Raw genomic sequence first — 23,966 nt, forward strand, 5'->3', positions numbered from 1 at the left:
GTTCCTAGGGAATTGGGAACCGGCGGAATTCGGAGCCACCTCTTGGCTCAGCCCGTGCGTGCAGGGCACAGCCCCACCGCGGTCACAGTCCCGAAATTACAAGGCGGCGGAGTGGGTGGGAGCCCGCAGAGGGCGGGAGAGGGTTCCCCTGCCGGGAGGGTGCCGCATCTCTCGAAGCCTCAATTAACCTCGCTGCAGTGTGTGAGCAAAACAAAAGGGAGAGGGCGCGGCGGGAGAGCTGTGCCGCTCGGCGGCCAGCAACCAGCCCCTGGGGGGCACCCGCCAGGCCGGGGCGTGATGCTGGCTGCGCCGCCCAGCAGCTTCCCGCCTGCAAGGGGCAGGGCTCAGGTGAGCCGATCCGCGGCTGATCGGTGGGAGTAGGACGAGGATCCCCCTCCCGGCTCTGTCTTGCGCAAGGGAGGGCAACGTGCGAGCCACCCCGAGGCTCCCGGCTGTGGCAGCTCCTCAGGGGAGGAGCCAGCCGGCACCCCTGGCTTTATAGCGCCGGCTGCCGCCTCTCCACTGAGCTCCTCTGCGCCGCGCGCGGGCAGTGCGCTCGCCTTTCCCCGTTCCCAGCCGCTGCCCGCGCTCCGAGCGGGCCGGGGTGTTTCCCAGGGTCCAGCCCCTGCCGGCAAAGCCACCAGGGAGCCTGAGCTGTGCAACGGGAGCCTGCCTGCCCCGGCCACACTGTCACCCCAGCAGCTGCGGGGAACGGTAAGGGGCGGTGGGAGATGTGGGGTGGCCGTGTTCTCACCGGACAGGTGCGTATATGTGTGAGAGCGCGCTCCCGGGGACAGGTGTGTGTGTGTGTTGGCTCCCACATTGTAGTTGGGGGGAAGAGACTTTTTGGACCATTAGATAGTGTGTGTTTATAAGGTGCAGAGTGCGTAGGCATGGGAGAACAGAGGTTATGGCAGAGCAAGGGGCCGGCCAAGGAGTGGGAAACCATCTCAGAAAGGTTCTGGTAGGTAGGTTTATTAAAGAAAAGCTCCATTTATGATCTTGGCTAATGATGCTGTGGGTGTCATTACAAACATAGGTGCATCGTTCTGAGAGCTGCTTATTGTGTTCAGTGATCACAGCTGGAGATAAGCTGGCAGAATCAAAAGTGTGTGTGTAGCGAGAGAGATGCTCATATGCTTGGACTTTTTTTTTAGCTTCCTCATTTTTGGTAGAATGACACTTGCGCACTTTAACTGTTTGTTTGTTTTACATGACTTATACACTTGAACCTTTCCTAATAAGGTTCTAGCCAGTAATGCTGTATTTAGGGATGGGAACCTGGAGAAGGTCTAAAGATTCAGCCACAAGTATATGGCCTGTGGATTTTTTCCCCCCTGGGAAACTATTTTCTTTTTACCTGCTGTACTACCCTAAATGGAATACAGGCCTATAAAATGTTTTGCAAACAAAAGCTAAGGCATTCTAAAATTCTGTATCCTAATGTTATTGGTAGTCCCATCCCTGCATCTTGTGACTAAACTTTCATTTTGAGATCACATGTTCTTATTTTTTTAAATGATAAAAATATGTATATTTCTCCCATTATGCAGTTTGCAAAAAGATGTTTACAGTACTTTCCCACCAGCCCTGTCAGCAAACAGGTCAGTACCTAAAATAGGTTGGCAATAGCTGTTTCAAGTCAATCATAGAAATGAATCTCAACCTATAATATATGTTTACATTTATATAGATGTATATTTAACCTTCATATTTCAGTAGCATGAAGAGGTTTAGTCACTGAGCCAACTTTCCTTTGCAGAAAGTGATTATTTTTATCTACAGTAAGCTATAGGAAATGAGAAAGTGTTCTTTCTTTCAAATGTGTTCCTGTGTGGTCCATTATATTTAATTTAGTAGGGACTGGAAGTTGCCAGTATTTATTTTATCACTTGTGCCAGAATGTTATTGTTTTTAGTAATGAAGAACAATGGCACTTTAATATTTCATCAACATCTTTTTAAATGATGTTGTTGGCTCTTTGCCTAAAATCCACTAGACTGAGCCAAATTCTGCTCTCACTTACATTTATGCAGTCCTGTGGAAGTCAACAGGCCAAGTTAATCCCTCTTGCAACTTCAGTAACTGGGATGAATTTTGTTCTCTTGCTGTGTGTGTGTGTGTGTGTGTGTGTGTGTGTAATGTCACGGGGGTTTCCTGGCTGTAACAGCGAGCAGAATATGGCCTTGTGCATCTGTTCCACTGACATGAAGTCTTCTAGAATCTTGCACAGTCCAGCTACCATATAATTAAAATGTTTAGCTAACTGCACCGGGGCATGAAATGTAAGGTGTACTTCTAACAAATGTGCCTAGATTTATAAATTATGCTCTAATTAAATTGTCTTATCTGGGAGTGACACTAGATTAAAAGAGGAATGTCACAAATGATGTTCATTCGCATAATACTCTTCCCATTGAAGAGATTTCTGAAAAATGAAATCCTTTCAGATAGGGTCAAATCTTGGTACCAGGAAAGTCATTGAAATTTTTACTATTGACTTCAATAGGACCAGGATTTGGCCCATAGAAATTTGTGATTCCCTGAAATATATAGGCATTAGAGTGCATTGCTCCATGCTGAAAAGACTATAGCAGAACAACAATATTTCAACAGTCATAGTAGGTGCTCTGAAGTAATAAGAATAATAATTAAATATCGATTTGCACTTTTTAATAGGGTTTGACACCTTCAGAGTTCTGTACAAATATTGACTAATTTGTCTTGTCATTATCAAAGAGTAAATGCTCTTAGTCTCTTCCACTTCTACAGGTCAATCCTTTGATCCATGAAGAAAATATATTTATTGAGGAGTAAATAGAAATCTAGCTCTCACCCAACTTTCAATTGCAGGGCTGGCTCCAGGCACCAGCGGAGGAAGCACGTGCCTTGGGCGGCACATGCTAAGGGGCGGCATTCCGTCCATTCTTGGGGCGGCACAGTCCGAGCACCTTTTATTTATTTTTGCTTGGGGCAGCAAAAATAAATAAATAAAATAAATTGTATGCTATTTTGTGATCATGGAAAGCTTACAAATCTGCAAAATACACAAGGAGAAGGATTTGTTACAAAGGCAAATGTCTTATCCCAGCAGCTCTCAGTCCCAGATGGATTGTTAGAACTGGCTTTTTTAATGGCTCTTAAGCATAGGTTCTAAGGTAACTGACCTTTAGGTAATAACAGATATTTTAGATATAAAAATAGGATTTTGTCCTGTCACTCCCATGTTTCCCATACAGTACTCTTTCTTGAATTTCAGAATCCCTCAGGACAATAAAGCAATATACAGTTTCGTCTGGAAATCCACTATTATTGTAATTGGTGGTAGCTTAATGATTTTCATGCAGAAATCTCATTATGATTAGTATTAGTGAAAATTAACTGGGGTGTTGACGTGAGAGGCTAACCCTTAAAATATAGAGGTTGTAAGAGTGTCATTATAAAGAAACTTCAGAACTTAGATGAGTGCACAAAATATTGAGCATGTTAGTTTCCATTCACTGACATGCCTCTGAGTGAGTGCTTGGTGTGGGGAATAGGGTCTAAGGAGACTTCTCTATCATTTGCATGTACTGTACGGGGCTTGTAAGTATGCTGTCCCTGCAATCGGGGGGCTTACAGGGACTGATCCCTGTATGCACCCCTAGAGCGCAGATTGTCCCAAAGGGGGCATGAGAAGACAGTGCTGTGGTCCTGGCCACGGTCCACACTGTGTTATGGCAGTGGACCCTGCGTAATAGCAGGAGTAGACTGTATTTCCTGAAGGACTGAAGTGGCAGGTGTGCTCTCCTGGGGATGGTGCTGCTCCCAGTGCCTGGCTGTACCTACATGGCGTGACAGAATCCTAAAGACGTTTCTCTTGATAAGTCACTGGCAGACAGAACACGGACACAGGAAAACATACAAATATTGGAAATTCAAAAGCAGAATCTGCCCTTCTCACATGCCATTTCAATTTGCCATAGCTGCAATATTCCCCTAAATTCTTGTCTTCCTTAGACCCTTTAGACCTCTAAGTATCTTTCAACTCTCCACCCTTTCCCCCCCGTCTATCATGTCGCACCAGAAGATTTTAGAGCTCCAGAATTGCCAGTCTGGCCATGCTAACAACACTGCGGTAGCCAAGCCTGTTTCCCTGTGCAGCCCTTGCAGCCAAAATCTTGTTTGTATTACTTGGGTGAGCAGTCCCACTTAAGTCCACGAGCAGGACCCGGCTGTATAATACTTCTAACATTTGCGATATAGTAGTACATAATTGCTAAGATCTTTCCTTTGAGCAGAGCCCCTTCAAACTTGCATGATCTAACATGCACGACGGGCTGCACCTACTGCTTATGTAAAGGTATTTTCAAGAAAAAAAATCAAGGGGGAAAAACTAGCACACAAGTTTCCCAGAGTTTTAATTCTCTGTCTTCGGTGTTGAGACAAGTGTTTGTTTATTTTGTAATGAGCACAACAGGAGTATATGTTCTCAGGAAGGAGGAATATTGGTTGGGGTCAATGTGAGACGCTTGGGCAGCGTGGGAAGCTTGCACTGTTGCTGTGTCTGAGTTGTACCTGTTTTGTGGTTAGAGAACTTTAGTGTCCAGGGCCTTTTCACAGGGTCGAATTGTACCCCTACATGGTGATACTCTTTTTTTTCCACCTCACCCCATGGGGTTTCCTTTGCTTTCTTCCATTAGTAGTTGGGGGTGGGAATTCCTTTCCCCCACCCTGCAGAAGAAAGTGAGGTTCTGGCCATCAAGCTCCATGGATGTCCTGGGATCAATTGGGCACATGGCCATCCACGCAAAGGCCTTCTATCTCTACACCAGCTCAGGGTCTCCTGTGGCTGCCTGCCTCTGGGAGCCACCTCTTTAAGGGAGTTCCCCACCACAGAGTGGGCTCCTAGAAGAAGTGAACCTCCCAGCTTTCCTTCCTGATCTCTTTTGTGCAGGGAGAACGATGCAGCTTCCTTACCACCCCCAGCCCTGTTTGCAGTCTGCCCACTCCCTTCCAGCCTGCCCTTTCCACTCCTTCATCCCATATGGATCCCTGGTTCTGCAAGAGCCTTCCACAGGGGAAGGATGAGGTTGCTGCCTCATGGCACTGAAATGGGTGAGGGTTGCCCAGCGAGGGCCGCCTCTGCACGCAGAGTTAAAGGGTTAGTAGAAATTAAAATGAAAAACCAGAACAAATCCTCCTCCTTGAACTCCTTAGTGAACATTTCCAATGGAGCCTGGAAAGAGCATTGCCTTCAATGCACAAAACAGCTACACTTAACGTTAGGGTTAATTTGCACATATACGCTTAGGTTTGGTTCGTAAACTCTTCAGGGCAGAAACCTTGTCTTTTTACTAGTGTGTAAAGCATCCAGCATAACTTTGGGCACCACACAATGATAATACTTTCTGTATTTACATGCACATACACATACCCTGTGTTTCACTGACACATCAGCACCTAGTTAGAAAATGTCTGTTATACAATGCTTAACTCGTCTCTGGCTTGTTTTAGACAGTGCGACATGTGATACTCACCTACTGCAGTGAGACTTTCTGTTACAGGGATGGATTAATGGTGGCAAAATACATCTTCCAGCCAGGTCCCGAATAGAGTAGACTCGCCTAGTGGCAAATCCTGCAGCTCGTACTTACGCAAAACTCCCATTGTGATTTTACTGGGAGTTTTGCCCGAGTATGGGCTGCAGGGTGTGGCCTTTTGACTTAGCGATGATCCCTGCACTCCTTTACATGCATTTTCCCTTTTCACTTTAGGTTTCAAGGTGCTCTCCAAAACGTCAACCATTATCACTTTGGTATTTCTGCTTCTAAGCATAGTTGTTGTTATTGCTGTTACACTTGTTCAGATCAACCACAAAGAGATCCTTTCTCCAGGACTGAAGGTAAGTTTTAAAGGGTATAAGGAAACAGAACAATCGACTAAAATGTTCTATTAAATAATAATACTGTGTGTTCTACAGTGCATTTCACCTGATAATCTCAAAATGTTTTACAGGCAAGAGTTAGTTAAAGTCTCCCAATGCCCCTGTAAGCTAAGCATTATGGTCTCTATTTTATAGATGGGGGAACTGAAGCTGAGAGAATAAGTGAATTGCTCAAGGTGATACACCAAGCCAGAGGCAAAGGTGGCATAAGAATTCTTTATGCCTAACCTTGTACTCTAGACAATGCTTCTGCTAAGTCTGAATTGCAAGGAAGAAGAAAAAGTTCTCTTTGTCAGTCCAGATTGATGTTTTATAGTAATTATTATAAAATGGCTTTGATTCAAGAAATGATCTGCATTTGAATCATATTCCTAGGGGCTGAATTCTGCCCTCAGATATGATCCCTGTGAGGTGCACACGTGTATCTAAAGGCAGAATTTTGGCCCTAAGTGTGTAATTACATATCCATCACACTGGTTAGAACTTGTTAGCTCTATTATCCTTCCTTCTATTAATACCTACATGAAAGAGTAGGGAAAATCTGAAAAGGTGAACTGAAATGCTTTGGGAAATAAGTTGAAAGTCTGTTTTCTGATTCCAGATCATTAAAAGGATGTATGTGCAGACTTCAAAATGCTAGATTCATACATCTTTAAAACAAAATGGAAAATCACCTCCCTGAGAAGTTCTCAGTTCAGGTCCCCTGAGTTCTGTTTCCTCTACTAAAGCTACTAATGGGTTTAAGGAAAACACCCCCTTTGGTGCTTTAGAGTCCTCGCCAGCTGCTCCCTTTGATAGTGGGTACAGGGTGGTAGTTGCAACCCACAGATTCCCTGTCCCGCTCTACTCTCTTTGCGCCACTTCCGAATTCAGCTATGACCCTCATAAGTTGTTTTTGAAATGATGGATTTGCTTCCCATTTTTAACAGTCTCAGAGAACCAGCTGTGTGTGTCAGTGGAGTAGCAGTGGCTGTTTCTGTGACAACTGCTATGGGCTTGGATTTCCTTGAGGACCCTAAAGGGTAAGGGTTCAGGGGTTCCCAACCATTAGTCTACACGTCATTAATAGGGTTGCCAGGTGTCCGGTTTTCGACTGGAACGCCCAGTCGAAAAGGGAAGCTGGCAGCTCCGGTCAGCATCATTAAAAGTCCGGTTGGTGGCGCAGCAGGGCTAAGTCAGGCTCCCTGCCTGCCTGGCTCTGCATGGCTCCTGGAAGCGTCCGGCATGTCCCTGCGGCCCCTAGGCGCAGGGGCGGCCAGGGAGGCTCCGTGCACTGCCCCCGCCCCGAGTGCCAGCTCTGCAGTTCCCATTGGCCGCATGTTCAGCTTTCTGCAATCCGAAAGTTGGCAACCCTAGATGTTGTGGGCTTCGTTTGGTTTGGAGGAGGCTGTGTCTCTCAGGAAAGAGTCTTGCAGAATTGGGCTCTTCGGTAGAGAAGAGGGACTGTAAACAGTCACAGAAGCCTGCAGTACTTATGTTAATGTGCCAGTGGTTGGAAACCACAGCGTCCTAAAGTTTGGACTTAGGCCGTGGCTACACTTGAAACTCCAAAGTGCTGCCGCGGGAGCGCTCCCGCGGCAGCGCTTTGAAGTGCGAGTGTGGTCGCGGCGCCAGCACTGGGAGAGAGCTCTCCAGGTACTCCACCTCCCCGAGGGGATTAGCTTACAGCACTGGGAGCACGGCTCCCAGCGCTGGGGCACTGTTTACACTGGCACTTTACAGCGCTGTAACTTGCTGCGCTCAGGGGGGTGTTTTTTCACATCCCTGAGTGAGAAAGTTGCAGCGCAGTAAAGCGCCAGTGTAACCAAGGCCTTAGTTATAATAATTAAATATGGAAACAGTTGGAGGAAAAATGTTTTCTCCTCAGAAGTGTCTCTTTTCTTTCAAACTACTCTCCATTAAACTAAAACAAGCATTATAATGTGACCCTCTGAAGCCTGTGTGATCGCATAGTGGTACTTCCCCAGTGCATTGACAGCACTCAGCCATCGGCATCATGCTTTTACAATAACTACAGGCAAGTTGTCTTATACAACCTGTGTCCCGTTATGTTTTTTTGCCCAATTAAGTATTTGTTTCATGCCTGTCAGAAGATCTGAGGCTTTAGTTTTCCATCCTAGTAGTTCATGAAGGAAGAACTAGTCTATGCACACAGGCTCAGGCACTGAAAAGGCTTGTGACTCATCCAAACATTGTGAAATGACAGTAACGATCAAGGGAGGGACAAATATCCTGCAGTTAAATGACTTGGAAATAAGTTCAGTCATCCGAAGAAGTGGGCTGTAGCCCACGAAAGCTTATGCTCAAATAAATTTGTTAGTCTCTAAGGTGCCACAAGTACTCCTGTTCTTTTTGCGGATACAGACTAACACGGCTGCTACTCTGAAACCTGTAAACAACCCTAGCTTTGACACCTAGCAAGCTCTGGTACTTACAAGAAGCATTTTGCTCAAAGGCTAATGTTTCCTATTCTGTCTCTGGTATCATAATATTTTTTGTTTTCATCTAGCACATGCTTTTCTTTGTTTTCTAAATGTCTTTTGAAAGTGGCAATATAATATAAACAGAGTATTATTATTATTATTATTATTATTTTTTTTTTATGGGCACAAACTGATTAGTTCCAGAGAGCCTTGTCTATAGTTGCTCTGATTTAACTAATCCATACTGTTAAACTGGAGCAAGCCTCTAATGTGGATGCATTTAAACCTGTTCAACCCTTGCTGTTACCAGTTTAGCTTGCATTGGTAAATTACCAAATTAAGCTAATCCGATTTAAGTAAGGGTTAATTGGTTTAAGTGTGGTCCACTTCAGGGGTTTGCATCTGTTTAACTAGATTGATTTTAAAATTGATTGAGTTAAACCAGTGCAACTTTTTCCAGTTTGACCAGGCCTTTGGCTTTGTCTACACTACCACTTTTGTCGGTAAAACTTTTGTCGGTCAGGGATATGAAAAAAACACCTCCCTGACTGACATAAGTTTCACTAGCAAAAGTGCTGGTGTGGACAGTGCTATGTTGGCAGAAGAGGCTCTCCTGATAACATAGCTAATGCTACTCGTTGGGGGTGGTTTAATTATGCCGGCAGGAGAGCGGCTACACGGGAGACCTTACAATGGCAGAGCTGGAGTGGTACAGCTGTGCTGCTGTAAGGGCCATAGTGTAGACATAGCCTAAGTAAACAGATCAGTCAGCTGTGTTAGGGAGGCAGGACCTGGTTCACCAGTTCCTTGAACTTTTTTGTTTGTTTGTTTTTTTGTTTTTGTACACACAAACAGTGGGTGTAAAATGGCACCAGATCCAAATGGTAGAGTTTTACACACACTTTGCACAAGAGTAAGTGATTACCCAAGAGATCAGATAGTGGAGTCAGGTCCATAGAATCTGTTACAAGTGTCAGTAAAGGAAAACAAGAGCAATGAACACGAGGGTGCCCCGCTAATAGTAAAAGCTGCGTGATGGAGAAATTACAAATGTAGCAACAAGGGGACAACTTCAGTTTAACTTCAGTACTTGGAAAGATAATAGAGCAAATAATAAAGCAATCAACTTGCAAACACCTAGAATATAATAAGGTGATAAGTAACAGTCAGCATGGATTAGTTAAGAACAAATCATGTGAAACCGACCTAATAGCTTTCTTTGACAGGGTAATAAACCTTGTGGATGGGGGAAGTGGTAGATGTGGTTTATCTTGACTTTAGTAAGGCTTTTGGTACTGTCTTAAATGACCTTCTCATAAACAAACTTGGGAAATACAACCTAGATGGAGCTACTATAAGGTGGGTGCATAACAGGTTGGAAACCGTTCCCAGAGAGTAGTTATCAGTGGTTCACAGTCAAGCTGGAAGGCCATACTGAGCGGGGTCCTGCAGGGATCAGTTCTGGTTCTGTTCAATATCTTCATCAATGATTTAGATAATGGCACAGAGAGCACACTTATAAACTTTGCAGACGATACCAAGCTGGGAGGGATTGCAAGTGCTTTGAAGGATAGGATTAAAATTCCAAATGAACTGGAGAAATGGTCTGAAGTAAATAGGATGAAATTCAATAAGGACAAATGCAAAGTACTCCACTTAGGAAGGAACAATCAGTTGCACATATAAAAAATGGGAAATGGCTGCCTAGGAAGGAATACTGTGGAAAGGGATCTGATGGTCATAGTGGATCACAAGCTAAATATGAGTCAATGGTGTAACACTGTTGCAAAAAAAAAAAAAAAAAAAAAAAAAAAAAAAAAAGCAAACATTCTGTGATGTATCAGCAGGAGTGTTGTAAGCAAGACACGAAAAGTAATTCTTCTGCTCTACTCCATGCTGATTAGGCCTCAGTGAAGTATTGTATCCACTTTTGGGGGGCCAATCTCTCATTGGAGGTTTTTAAGAACGGGTTAAACAAACATCTGTCAGGAATGGTATAGTTATTACATAGTCCTGCCTTGAGTGCAGGGGACTGGACCTCCCTTCCAGTTCTACACTTCTGTGATTTTTTTTTTTTTCTTCACACCATCTCTTTTCATCTTTCTCATTTCCACTAGACAGCAGCAGAGTTCCAGCTCCCTTTCATTTGGTTGATTTTTTTTTTTTTTGCCTGTCCACCCTCTCTTACTAATCCTACAATATAGTATACTGAATAGATTTTTGCTGAATATTAAAGAAAGGTCATGATTAGAGTTGATGGAAAATTTATGGGTGAAAATGCCAATAAAAAAGAGAGAGGGAAAAAAACTATGATTTTTTTTTTTTTTGGCTGCTCTGGTCTTTTTTGACCTTTGATTCAAATTATGTTGTTCTAGTGATAGGCAATTTTTCCGTAAGAACGACTATACTGGGTCAGACCAAAGGTCCATCTAGCCCAGTATCCTGTCTTCTGATAGTGGCCTATGCCAGGTGACCCAGAGGGAATGAACAGAACAGGTAATCATCAAGTGATCCATCCCCTGTTGCCCATTCCCAGCTTCTGACAAACAGAGGCTAGGGACACCATCCTGGGCCATCCTTGCTAATAGCCATTGATGGACATATGGGGATGAAGAATGATCTGGTGGTTAAGGCAGCAGACTAGGACAGGGGAAATCTGCATTCAGTGCCCAGCTCTGCCACAGATTTCATGTATAACCTTGGGCAAGTCACTTAATTTCTCTGCAGTTCAGTGACGTCCTCTGTGAATGGAGTTAATGATACTTCCTCTCTCCCATCTGTCTTGTATAGTTAGACTATGTAAGATCTTTTAGGCAGGGACTGTCTTACTATAAGTGTACGTTGTCTGGCACAGTGGGGCCCTAATTTCAGAGGGGGTCTCTAGATAGGACTGTAATATAAGTAAAATAATAATACCTGGCAAAGAGTAAGCCCAAGGGAAGGGAAATCCTATTTGCTTAGATATCACTGTGATGCGAGAGATATTCAAATGTACATGTTGTGTAACCATTTAAATATGCAATGACACATTCATCCTTAGTGTGATGCTATTGACGTTACTGGCTTTGCAGCAGGTATGAGTCTGCATCCAGAAGAAGGAATTAATTGGTGTCCTGTGTACATTTGGATTGTATTCTGAAAGAAACCATAATGATTGTGTTCTGTTCGTGATACTGTCAGGCAGGACTTCTCCAGGTTTCTAGTTGCACTGCACAATTATACATTAGCACTTAAAGTCAGACCATGTTCATGCTGATTGCTAAGGCAGTAACATACAGTTGACAAGATACATGAAGCATCTGAGTCTCCTTAAAGAAATCCACACACCAAAGTATGTTATTATATTACCTCTCATAACGGCTGCATTTTTAGAGTAATTTAGATTGAGCGCAAATAGATATATTTCCCCAATTCTGTAACCTGCTTGTGTGAGCACAGAGGAAGCACATTCCTCATACAGCCTTCTGGTAAACTGGAGCAGTCACCTAATGCTCTCCATTAAAATAATGGGGTTGTGCTAAACAATGGATCTAAAGAAATGCCAGGGGACCATGCTACATTCAAGTTAAATATTCCATTTGCTGTAAATGTTTCCAGTCTACAAATCAAGCAAGGATGACTTTGTCTGCTAGTTAGTCTCCTGGAAGTTGACAATGTTTGGTAAATCAAAAGAGGCGATTTGCGGCTATGATGGCTGCAGGGGAAAGCAGAAGTTTGCCTGATATGGCACTTCGCTTGTCAGCAGGGCCGGCTTTAGGCCAATTCCACCAATTCCCCCGAATCGGGCCCCGCACCTAAGAGGGCCCCGCACCCAGTGGCAGGGCCGCCCAGATTGGGGGGCAAGTGGCAGAGAATCCCTTCCCTGGCTAGAGGCGCCTTTTTAATTTTTACTCACCTGGAGGCGCTCCGGGTCTTTGGCGGGGTCCTTCAGTGCCGCCGAAGACCCGGAGTGAGTGAAGGACCCGCCGCCAAAGACTAGGAGCACGGCTGGGTGAGTACAAGCCCCGCGTGTTTTTTTTTATGTGTTCCCTGCCGGGGCCCCGTCGAAACTGTTCGAATCGGGCTCTGCACTTCCTAAAGCCGGCCCTGCTTGTCAGCCTCTGTAACATGCTGCTCCTTCTGGAAATTGTAGTTGCAACCAAAATAGCCAAGTTGTGGCATGTTTGTTTGCTATACTATGAGCCAGTTTTTCATTAGGAATCATTCACAGACTGCGGCCTGACTCAGGCAGATTGTCCAAGTACCTGATGTTTTCAGTTAATATCACTCTAGTACATGTCAAAAGCATTCCTTTGGTGTATAAGTAAATGTGTGGCACAATGACCAGTGCCGAAAACCTTGTGTTAGTTTTTTAAAAAAACAAAAGGCTGAGAAATTTTGGATTTTAAATTGTAACCCCTTTTTTTTTTCAGTATGGGATAGTGCTTGACGCCGGATCATCTCGGACTACAGTCTACATGTATGAATGGCCAGCAGAAAAAGAAAATGATACAGGAGTAGTAAGCCAAACCTTCAAGTGCAGTGTGAAAGGTGAGGCTCAAATGGAGATTTGGAAATAGCAGTTTGATGCCAAAAAAGTTACTGATCCCTTATTCAGAGCCTGCCGGGTCCTGGCGGTAGTTAGTGTAGCCTGTGGGCTGCTTTTACTTATGACAGAGGAGGATCTGTGTAGTGGAGCAATGATCCTTCAGGGATTTTCCGCTCACGTGCTTCCTCCTTCCCCAGCATGACCCTTTCACCATGGTGGGGTGGGACAGCTGGAGCAGGAACTGCTTCCACTGGGCTTACGTCATCAGAGTTCTTGTGAGAAATGTTCTGGAGACCATTTAGGGCCAGAATATAGCCTCTTTGTACTGCCTGAATGGCACAGAGGGACCAGATCGTACCAGTCAATCTGACCCTTTAATACCTAGTGCGGGGGTCGGCAACCTTTCAGAAGTGGCGTGCCGAGTCTTCATTTATTCACTGTGATTTAAGGTTTCGTGTGTCAGTAATACATTTTAATGTTTTTAGAAGGTCTCTTTCTATAAGTCTATAATATATAACTAAACTATTTTGTATATAAAATAAATAAGGTTTTTAAAATGTTTAAGAAGCTTCATTTAAAATTAAATTAAAATGCAGAGCCCCCCAGACTGGTGGCCAGGACCCGGGTAGCGTGAGTGTCACTGAAAATCAGCTCGTGTGCTGCCTTCGGCACGTGTGCCATAGGTTGTCTACCCCTGGTCTAGTGCTTCTAGTGTCTTGAGCTGTTCTTTGAAAAAGCTGTTTAATGTAAAAATAATTAAAATAAAAATCCTCTGAAAGGATTAGGGGCTCAACTTCTATTGGAGTTTTGCTGTTGATTTCAGTGGGAGCAACATAGGGCCCCAGCTGTGCTAGCAGGTTGGTGTATTATTTGCTTTTCTTTTCTGGAAATCTGGGTTACTTTTTTTTTTTTAATGTTTTATTTACATGTTTGTTATAAGTGACTTCAGTGCTTGTGAATGAGACTAGACTGAGAATACTGGAGACTAAAGTCCTCTGTCTAAAGAATAGATAGAAGAGCATGGGAAGCATAGGTGCAAACTTTCTCCCGCTTCTGCCCTCCCCCATGCCCGGCTCCATCAATCTCTTGATTGAAGAGAGCCTCTAGTGACGAGAGGAGAGTTCAGTGTCTATGCTCATGGATTCCTGGGCCTCACTGCTGAAACTGCCAAGGATGGCACCAGTTGTGATTATGGTTTTGTGACATGGATGTTAATCCACTAGGAACTGGACTGAAATCATTTCACATAGGTCACTGAACAGCCAGCAGATAACTTTCGAACACTGCTAATCTGGGTCAGTTTAACATATGGTCTTGAAGTGAAAAACTCTGTTCTTCACCAGTCACAAAAGTCACACATTCCCTTTACTTTTTTTCTAGGTTAAAATTTGGCTAGGTGTCTCACCTAGTGGACATTTCTATATATTACAGAGCCATCAAGTTAAGCATAAAACTAGCATGATGTGTTCAGGAGAGTCCCAGGAGTGGAATAGCAGGGCTGTTGCAGGTTAGCGCTTTGGTGTGTTTGCAAAGCTGCATGAGGAAGATTCCTAGATTCCAAGCCCAGAAGAGACCCTGATGATCCTCTAGTCCGACCCCCTGTATAACACACTTCCCCAAAATAATTCCTCAGCATATCTTTTAAATCCAATTTTAATTTAAAAATTGTCCGTGATGGAGAATCCACCATGACCCAAGCTTGGTAATTTGTTCAATGGTTAATTACTCTCACTGTTAAAAATGTATGGCTTGTATGCAGTCAGAAAATGTACACCTTATTTCATCCAGCCAGTGCTGTCAGCCACTCATTAATGATCCCGGAAATTCATTCCATCATCTGAGAAAAGAAAAGCTCTCCACACGTTCCAAGGCTCTTTAAAGGCCTGATTTTGCCACGTGCTGGGAACCCTCAGCTCCCATTGAGGATACTCTGTACCTCTCAAGAGCAGACCCCAGAGAAAAAGCACTTTTACACCCACTTAAGCTAGTTTTTAATCTGCTTCAAACTGTGTTTTTGTGTTGTCTGTGCATGTGGAGGAGGGTGGATCTGATTTTTTTTTTTTTAATCGTTTTGTCAGTCTTTAATCCAAGCACATGTAAAGCCCGTGTGCGTGCCTGGGCTATGGCTTGTGTAAAGTCCGATTTCAGCTGTTGGGTATAAACCCATAAACAATTTCTTCACATGCACAAACTCTTCTAGTGCTCTTGCTGTGGTACAGGCAGGTATTCTTCCCAGTCGTATTGTGCTACAGGGATAATACAGAAATAGGAGCAGGAATAGGAGTCCGTGCAGGTGACACGAAGAAAGGAAAATGAGAGAGCTGGAGGAAGATTAGAAAGAAAAGTGACCAGCATCATTCTTTTATTTTTTTCCTGGGCTAGATTGCGATCCCTTGGCTTCTGTTCCTCACGTGGATGAACAGTTACTCACACAGATAATCCCATTGAAGGCCTATTAGTATTAATTCATTAAGGGCCTAAGCTAAAGATCACTGAAGTCAATGGACGTCTTTCCATTGACTTCTTTGAGCTGGGGATCAGACTCTAATACGCTCACTTGTGTGAGTAACTGCTCATTTATGTGAGCAAGGGGACTGCCACAATCTAGCCCAAGGTTAAGGAATAATCAAATGCAGTGTTTCTCTGCCAAACCATTTCTGAGCTCTAATATTCCCACAAATGTTAGGAAACGTCCATAAAAGTATAAACCTTTGAATTTTTTTCATTCAGTCTTATCTGTAAAATGCTTTGTCTGATTACTCCCACAACATTTCAAGGAAATTATCCCCTGGCTCAGGACAACACATGGGATTTTGGGGGAGTATTGGTTTAATTTTAGCAAAGTTAGGTGTACTGGGGAGAGAGGATATTAAAAATCAGTTTTATAACAATGGACAGAGACTAATCATCTCTCCCTCAGACATTTGCTGATCCATGATATCAGCACTAACCTCCACAGGTGACTTTTCCTTTCCTTCTTTCTCCAGAACATGGGTCAGTGAGGATTATGCAAAATCCTATATCCTGGCTTTTGTCTGGAAATGGATATTTAGGGTGTAGCTGTCTGTAGTGGCTGGTGGATGAATAGAAAGCACTGGTTTCTAGCACTACCAGTCTTTCTATCTTTAACACTATATACACATGCCCCAACAATTTAAAAAAAAAAATGTAGAGAAATCTAAGCTTACACGAGGAACAAAATATGGAAGAACTGCACCGGGACCTGCCATGTGCTATGTCCTTATACGTGCAGGAGTGGCATGCTGCCGGCACTGCACAGCAGCCGCACGTTGACATCTCATGTCTTGGCTAATTAAGAATGTTGCCCTTAGGGTTTTTGGTGTGAGAAAGCTGCATCGTGAAGCTGAGCCATTCTGCTGCCCTAAAAACACAAGAGGAAGCACTTTTAAAGTTGGTTTTAATTGTTTGATTTTTTCACCCAAGAGAGACAAGAGAATTATAGAACCTAAGGGGCCAGGTGACTCTGTACAGGGGTATTGTGTGAATCCATAGAAAGGTGCCTCAAACTACAGTAGCCAAATGTGTGCTAGTCCCTGTGATACTATGTGTGAAAGGGAGCCAGACAGCATGTCTGTAGGGTGACAGTGTGGAGAGGGAGAGCGGTAACCAGCAGCATGCTTTTCCCTTTTTCCCAATCCTCCACCAGCTGCGCTGCATGCACACTTCTGGGCCAGGGCTCCTCCAGAGGTGGGGAGGTGGTGGAATAGGAGGAGATCTGCTCTCCACTGCATTCTTCTCCCATCAGCCCTGTGGCAATTGGGCAGCCCACCCTAGTGCTGACCCAGTCCATATTCCTTTATACAGTGGCTCTACTCTGGCTACAACGCAGTGATCACTGCCTTGTATGAGCACCTTCCAGATATTGATGTGCTGCTCACCCATATGCATTCATGTATCCTCCTGAATAGCATGGGGGGCACAGATTTCATTTGGATAATTGGGAGGGCAGGAGCGGCAGCGCCGTGAGCCCTCTGCTGCTTCACTCTCATGGCCCCGTTCACTTGCTCCCAGCACAGCAGGGCTGCAGAGGGCTCCCTGCGCTGACACGCCTGCCCTTTCAAATGTTGCAGGTGCAAAGTTGCAGGGGCAGGCTGCCTTCCTAGTAGGGCAAAGCGGAGACCCCTGGCCAGGACTCTGCTCTGCCCCACCAGAACTGCAGCCTCCCCTGCACCTGGCACCTGCAGGAATCAGTTGTCACCGGCCCCCTGGAGCTCCACAGTCACACCCTACTCACTCTCACCCACAACAGCGGGGTGGCAGAGGTCTCCCTCCACTGCCACGGGAGCTATACAGCGGCAAGGTGGCCTGCCCCGCAGCTGAGGGTCTCTTCTCTCTTGTCCCCAGCAATGACAAGGAAGGGATTCGGATAATGTGGAGGTTCAGATAACTAGGTTTTGGAGAATCAGGTGTACACTGTAATAATAATAATAATAATAATAATTAATAATAGATGATCTCTCTTCTTGGTCTCCTGTCCACCTCCCCCCACTCCCCAAAGATGGGGTCGAGGTTTGTTATTTTCTTTGCTTTATGGGCAGTTTTTGTTTTCCTTTTTATTATTCTGATTAATTATTGCTGCTATTGGAAAGCTATCATGAAGAGGCTTGCATTTCATCCTAGAAGCAATCCGGTCTGTGGTCTTTCTTTACTCTGATGGGATGGAGTCGCACAGCTGGGGGCCAGCCACTTAGAAGGCTAAGTCACTTGCTGCTACTAGTCTCATATTTGTAACTGATAGTTCCATTGCGCCTAAGGACCAGAGCTGTAGGGTTACATCCTTATTCCAGATGGTTCCTGAGCTAGCATGTCTACCTTGGGATCTGGATTTGATCATGAGCCTCTTAGGTAATTGAGTGCCAAAATCTATATGTTGCTCTCTTGCCAGCTTTCTCGGGGGAATAATAAGCATTCCCCAAGTGCACTTCAGTTGTGATGCTCAAAGCACTGAATAAAGTAGAATTATTCTCCATTTTACAGATAGGTAGACTGAGGCAAATAAAGGAAAATGACTTGTCCAAAGTCATTTAGCAGGTCATTGGTAGATGAATAGACCCCTGGTTGCTTGATTCCCAGTCCAGGTCCCTCTCCACTGGACCATGCTGCCACTAAGTCCAGTCAAAGGTCAAATTGCAGCTCACAATTCATTATTTTGCTTCCAGTAGGATGCTACTTCCTGATCTGGTCTGACATATGCCAGTTTGTTAGGTGTAGTCCACGTGATTTAGGACACACGGGGATGGAGTTTTCTATAATTTTGGAGATCCAGGAGGTTTTTTTCCACCCAGTAGGTGGATTTTTCTGCAGTGCCTGACACATGTAATATATTTTTCGCATTAATGTGGCACTGTTGTCAATTTGCACTTATGTACAGTTGAAAGGATGGCAGTGTTGGGGGGTGAGTCATATGTCAAGAGTGCTGCCCTGTATAAAAAACTCCAAGGCATGTTCATTAATATTCTTTTTAATCGTTAAGGTTTTTAAATTAAGTCCTTGTTTAAAGGTTAAACATCTTTTCAAAATGGAATATTAAATGGCCAAAAAAGCTGTTTCTTCTGATGCTAGGAGGCAAGACAAATGAAATCAGCCACTTGCTCTTTTTTAGGCCCGGGCATATCCAGCTATGGGAATAACCCTCAAGAGATTGTCAAACCCATTGACAACTGCATGAGTAAAGTAAAGGAGAAAATTCCATCTCACTTGCATAAAAATACCCCAACGTATCTGGGAGCTACAGCTGGAATGCGACTACTGAGGTATGGCAAAAAAGCCCAGTACGTTTAATATATATAAATAGAACAGCAGCATGTGAAACTGATATGGAAAAATGTGTTAGACAACTCTGTGTTCACCAGGAATTCTGATCTGTCTCAAAAGGAAATCCAACTCAGCTAGTAAAATTAAAGGTTTGGAACTTTTGGTCTAATTTTTAAACAGATCTGCTTTTTTTTTTACCATATAGTTGTACTGTTTGAAAGCAAGTATTTGCTTGCTTTGCACTACAGCAATGTGAGGTCCTAATTTCTGTCCTCAGCACGTGGGGTCAAATCCCACTGTGTAAATGAGAACTGTGTGGACATATCTGAGGGTAGGAAGCCCAAATTCATAGTTGGTGTAACTCAGCTGGAGACAAGGAGTTACACTAAGTGTGAGCATGATGCTAAGTGGTTGCTCCATATCTATGCATGGGGCTTTTGAGACCGGCACCAGCTGGCTTTTTTGTTCTCAGTTTCAATTATAGCTTGAATGGGCTTGGAGACTCTACCCTGTTACCACTGGAGATGAGCCCTCCAGAACAGGGCTGAGGCACATTAGCAATACAAATTTCCCCACAAGGTTTCCTGTGCTGCACCTGGCTCTGTGGCTAAAGAGAGGGATAAAGTCTCTGTAACAATTAAGCCAGCACCTTTCACATAAGCACTCAGTTCACTAAATACAATCTTATATGAGGAACAAAATACCTAGGTGCCTGCAGTGTAAACATGGCAACTGTTGGACACCAGATACATCTACCCTGGAACTGGAAAATGTAATTTCCAGCTCAAGTGGACATACCTGCACCAGCTCTGATTGAGCTAGTGTGCTAAAAATAGAAGTGTGGCCATAGTGCTGGGAAAGGTTAGCCATCCCAGTAGGTACCTTGGGTCTCAGATGGGATTGTATTTGGGGCAGCTAGCCCACTACCGTTACGCTTCTATTTTGAGCAGGCTGGGTTGATCAGAGCTACTGCAGAAATGTCGGCTTAAGACATGCCCACAGCTAATGCTCTACAACCTTCAGAGTTGTTTTAGGCCAGCTGTGCTTGCTAAAGCTGGCTGTAATCTAACTCAGAGGTTCCTTGTTAAAGGCTGTCCCTCCAGACCAAAATGGACTCAGATTGTCAGTAGGAAATCATGGGCATTCCTTTAGTCACTAGGTGGATAAAAGAATAAAGGTCAGCTTGTCTTTCCAGATGCTCAGCATTTTGTGTTTTGTGAATTGCTTAGGTTGAAAAACGAAACGGCAGCCAATGAAGTCCTTGGGAGCATTCAAAACTACTTCAGATCCCAGCCCTTTGAATTTAGGGGTGCTCAAATCATAACTGGGCAAGAGGAAGGGGTGTATGGATGGATTACAGCCAACTATTTAATGGGCAGTTTCTTGGAGGTGTGTGGAAAAAATGCATGTTTTATTTTATACTGTTGCTTATGAATCACAAGTTTTGGAGGAGATGCATGTTAAAACAGAGTAGCCCTTGGCTCCGCATTTCCACCAAAAGTAGATTACTGACAAGCTTTTGCTATAGAAAGAGAATAAAATGAATCGAGTTTTTTATCCTAACTAGGAACAATGGAAATAATTAAAAGGCATGTTGATGGTCAAGGTAAAACTCTTAACAAGATACAGAAAGAAGATTCCTGTCTAAATGGAAAATCTAATGCTTAGTCTAAACACAAAATTGTACTTCTTCTTCTTCCCCATATCCGATCAACTGGGTCTGGATTGTTGTGCAAGCATTCTCCAGCTTTGTCTGTCCCAGGCAGCCCTAAGGTCCACCTGCTTATCATCTTCTTTAATCCAATCCATCTATCGCTTCCTCAGCTTTCCCAAGGGTTTCTTTCCTGCCACCCTCTCTTGCCAGGCTATCTTCACCAGATCCTCTGTGTATGTCCAAGTAGCAAAGTCATGCTTCCTGGATTTTGTCAGCCACATCTTGGATTTTATCTTCCATCCTAATGCTTTTATTTGTACCATTCTATCTATATCGGCACAGCTAAAGTAGTACAACCCCCTTAGTGTGGATGCAGTTATACCACAGTATAGATCAGGGGTGGGCAAACTATGGCCCGGGGGCCACATCTGGCCCTCCAGACATTTTAATTCAGCCCTCGAGCTCTCGCCGGGGAGCAGGGTCCGGGGCTTGCCCTGCTCTGGCGCTCCAGCTGGGGAGGAGGGTCAGGGGCTTGCCCTATTCTGCGTGGCTCCCGGAAGCAGCAGAATGTTCCCCCTCTGGCTCCTATGTGTAGGGGCAGTCAGGGGGCTCTGCATGCTTCCCCCGCCTCAAGCACTGCCCCTGGAGATCCAATTGGCCGGGAACCACGGCCAATGGGAGCTGCAGGGGCAGCACGTGCAGACAGGGCAGCGTGCTAAGCAACCTGGCCGCGCCTCCACATAGGAGCCAGAGGGGGGACATGCTACTACTTTTGGGAGATGCTTCAGGTAAGCACTGTCCAAAGCCTACACCCTGACCCCCTCCTGCACCCCAACCTCCTTCCCCAGCCCTGATCCCCCTCCCACCCTCCAAACCCCTCAGTCCCAGCCCAGAGCACCCTCCTGCACCCCAAACTCCTCATCCCCAGCCCCACCCCAGAGTCTGCACTCCCAGCTGGAGCCCTCATCTCCCCCTCTACACCCCAACCCTCTGCCCCAGCCCGGAGCCCTCTCCCCAACCCTGAACTCCTCATTTCTGCCTCCCCCCCCCCAGAGCCTGCACCCCAAGCCAGAGCCTGCACCCTAATCACCAATTTCATGAGCATTCATGGCCCACCATAGAATTTCCATACCCAGATGTGGCCGTCGGGCCAAAAAGTTTGCCCACCTCTGGTATAGATGATTATAGCAGTATAGCTATTCCTGTGTAGGAAAGGGGATAATCTAGACTGATATGTGGCAACTTTATACTAGTATAGCTGCATTCATACTAGGGGTTGTATCAGTTAACTATCTTTGTAAAAATCCCACACTTAATTGACATATTTCAGAGTAACAGCTATGTTAGTCTGTATCCGCAAAAAGAATAGGAGTACTTGTGGCACCTTAGAGACTAACAAATTTATTTGAGCATAAGCTTTCGTGGGCTACAGCCTACTTCATCAGATGCATGCAGTGGAAAATACAGTAGGAAGATATATTATACACAGAGAATATGAAACAATGGATGTTACTATACACACTATAAGGAGAGTGATCAGTTAAGTTGAGCTTTTATCAGCAGGAGAGAAAAAAAAACTGTTTGTAGTCGTAATGAAAATGGCTCATTTCCAGCAATTGACAAGGAGATATGAGGAACTGTCTGGGGGGTGGGGAATAAGCATGGTGAAATAGTTTTACTTTGTGTAATGGCCCATCCACTCCCAGTCTTTGTTCAAGCCTAACTTAATGGTGTCCAATTTGCAAATTAATTCCAATTCAGCAGTCTCTCGTTGGAGTCTGTTTTTGAAGTTTTTTTGTTGTAATATTGCGACTTTAGGTCTGTAATTGAATGGCCAGGGAGACTGAAGTGTTCTCCAACTGGTTTTTGAATGTTATAATTAGGTCCTAATCACATCAGCCACTCTATCAGTGGCTCGTTCACCTGCACATCTACCAATGTGATCTATGCCATCATGTGCCAGCAATGCCCCTCTGCCATGTACATTGGCCAAACCGGACAGTCTCTACTCAAAAGAATTAATGGACACAAATCAGACGTCAAGAATTATAACATTCAAAAACCAGTCGGAGAACACTTCAACCTCTCTGGTCACTCGATTACAGACCTAAAAGTCGCAATATTACAACAAAAAAACTTCAAAAACAGACTCCAACAAGAGAATTATTTTTAAAATATAAAAACCTTCATAGAAGCTCTCAGGCAGATCCTCAGCTGGTGTAAATTGCAATAGCTCTGTTGACTTCCACAGAGCATTCAGCTGAGGAGCTGGCTTTCTACTACTGGGCAGAAACCCAATTTTCTGTTTCACAGCGAATTCCCGTTTCAAAAAAATTTCCATTCAGAAATTGAACAAACAAAATTCAAATTAAAAAAAATTGCGATGAAATTAAAAAGTTTGGGGTTGATCAAAAACCTGTGATAAAATGTAAACATTTGGTCCCCGTTTCTACCCTTTTAAACTTTGAATGTTTTTCATGTAAAAAACAACAAATTTAATTTTGAAAAGTTGTTTCAAAATAAAAAAGGCAAAACTTTCCTTCTGAAAAGTCGAAACTGGACATATTTTGACAGTATTGAAACACTCGTTTTCTAAACTGAATTTTGTGAAAATGTTGTGGTTTTTTCCCAAAAAATGTTTCAATTTTGATGAAAATGGCATTTTTCATTTTAAAAAAAGTGTTTTGATTAAAAATTTCCTGCTGCCAGCTCTACCAGCTCTGTTCTTCATTCACTTCTGGCCTGTCTCTTTATTCTTCGCACTGTAGCCATCTCAGACCTTTTAATATTTCACTTCTTTTTTATTAATACTTTACTTACTGTTTGTAAAGTGTTACTTTCAGACTGCCTCTGTCAGAAAGAGAGGTGAATATTCTCTCCATTTTACAGATGCAGAAAGATTAAGTGATTTGCCCAAGTTCATATACAGAGGCAGTTTCAGAACCAGGATTAGCGGCTGCCTGACCTGTGATCTGAACACTAAGCCATCTCTCTCTGAGTTTTAGTTGTGCTGGACCTTTCCTTCATTCTTCAGCTTCATTTCCCTTTGTGAAAAAAATATCACCCTAAACTACAAAACTTCATGAGACAATGCTTTACACACAAGTGAGCTTTTCCTGAGTGCTGTATTACACTATTACAGATATATTCTAGATTTAAAAGTAATTTAATGAGTGAAAGAGCTCGAAGAAGCAGATGACATTTCAAACCTACCTGTTTAATTTTTAGAAAACCCTTTGGAGGAGATGGGTCCATCCTCATGGAGCAGAGACTACGGGTGCGCTTGATCTAGGAGGAGCCTCCACTCAACTATCATTTGTCCCAGAGGAGTGTGTGCAGAACTCCAATAGCACATTACAGGTGCAGCTGTATGGCTATGAGTACAGTGTGTATACTCACAGCTTCCAGTGTTATGGAAGAGATGAAGCAGAGAAAAGGCTCTTAGCCTCACTAGTGCAGGTACATTCAGGAACTATGTTGTTTGGTTTGTATTCAGTAACTCTCTGAACATGTTCTCTCTTCTGCCGTAAGTTCTTATTGCAGTACGGCTTAGAGGCCTCAGTTAGGGCCCCATTATGTTAATTGCTGTACAAAACATATTGGGTTCATTTTATACATTTAGCCAAACTGAGTATCGCTTATTTTTCTTTTCTTTTAATG

The 23,966-nt window shown here is 44.0% G+C and overlaps 1 protein-coding gene across 1 annotated transcript in view; it reads left to right on the forward strand.

Annotated features, from left to right (window-relative positions):
* The first annotated feature begins 624 nt into the window (after nt 1-624).
* Nucleotides 625-23,966, forward strand: part of ENTPD3 (ectonucleoside triphosphate diphosphohydrolase 3) — a 37,170-nt gene continuing 13,828 nt past the window's right edge. The window contains exons 1-7 of the mRNA XM_054016651.1: nt 625-714; nt 1,554-1,604; nt 5,757-5,884; nt 12,762-12,879; nt 18,501-18,651; nt 19,882-20,041; nt 23,535-23,765. Of these exons, the coding sequence (XP_053872626.1) occupies nt 1,565-1,604; nt 5,757-5,884; nt 12,762-12,879; nt 18,501-18,651; nt 19,882-20,041; nt 23,535-23,765 (828 nt within the window). The 5' untranslated portion in view covers nt 625-714; nt 1,554-1,564. The remainder of the gene's footprint in view (nt 715-1,553; nt 1,605-5,756; nt 5,885-12,761; nt 12,880-18,500; nt 18,652-19,881; nt 20,042-23,534; nt 23,766-23,966) is intronic.

This window comes from Malaclemys terrapin, chromosome 2 (assembly GCF_027887155.1).
Source record: "Malaclemys terrapin pileata isolate rMalTer1 chromosome 2, rMalTer1.hap1, whole genome shotgun sequence".
NCBI lineage: Eukaryota > Metazoa > Chordata > Testudines > Emydidae > Malaclemys > Malaclemys terrapin.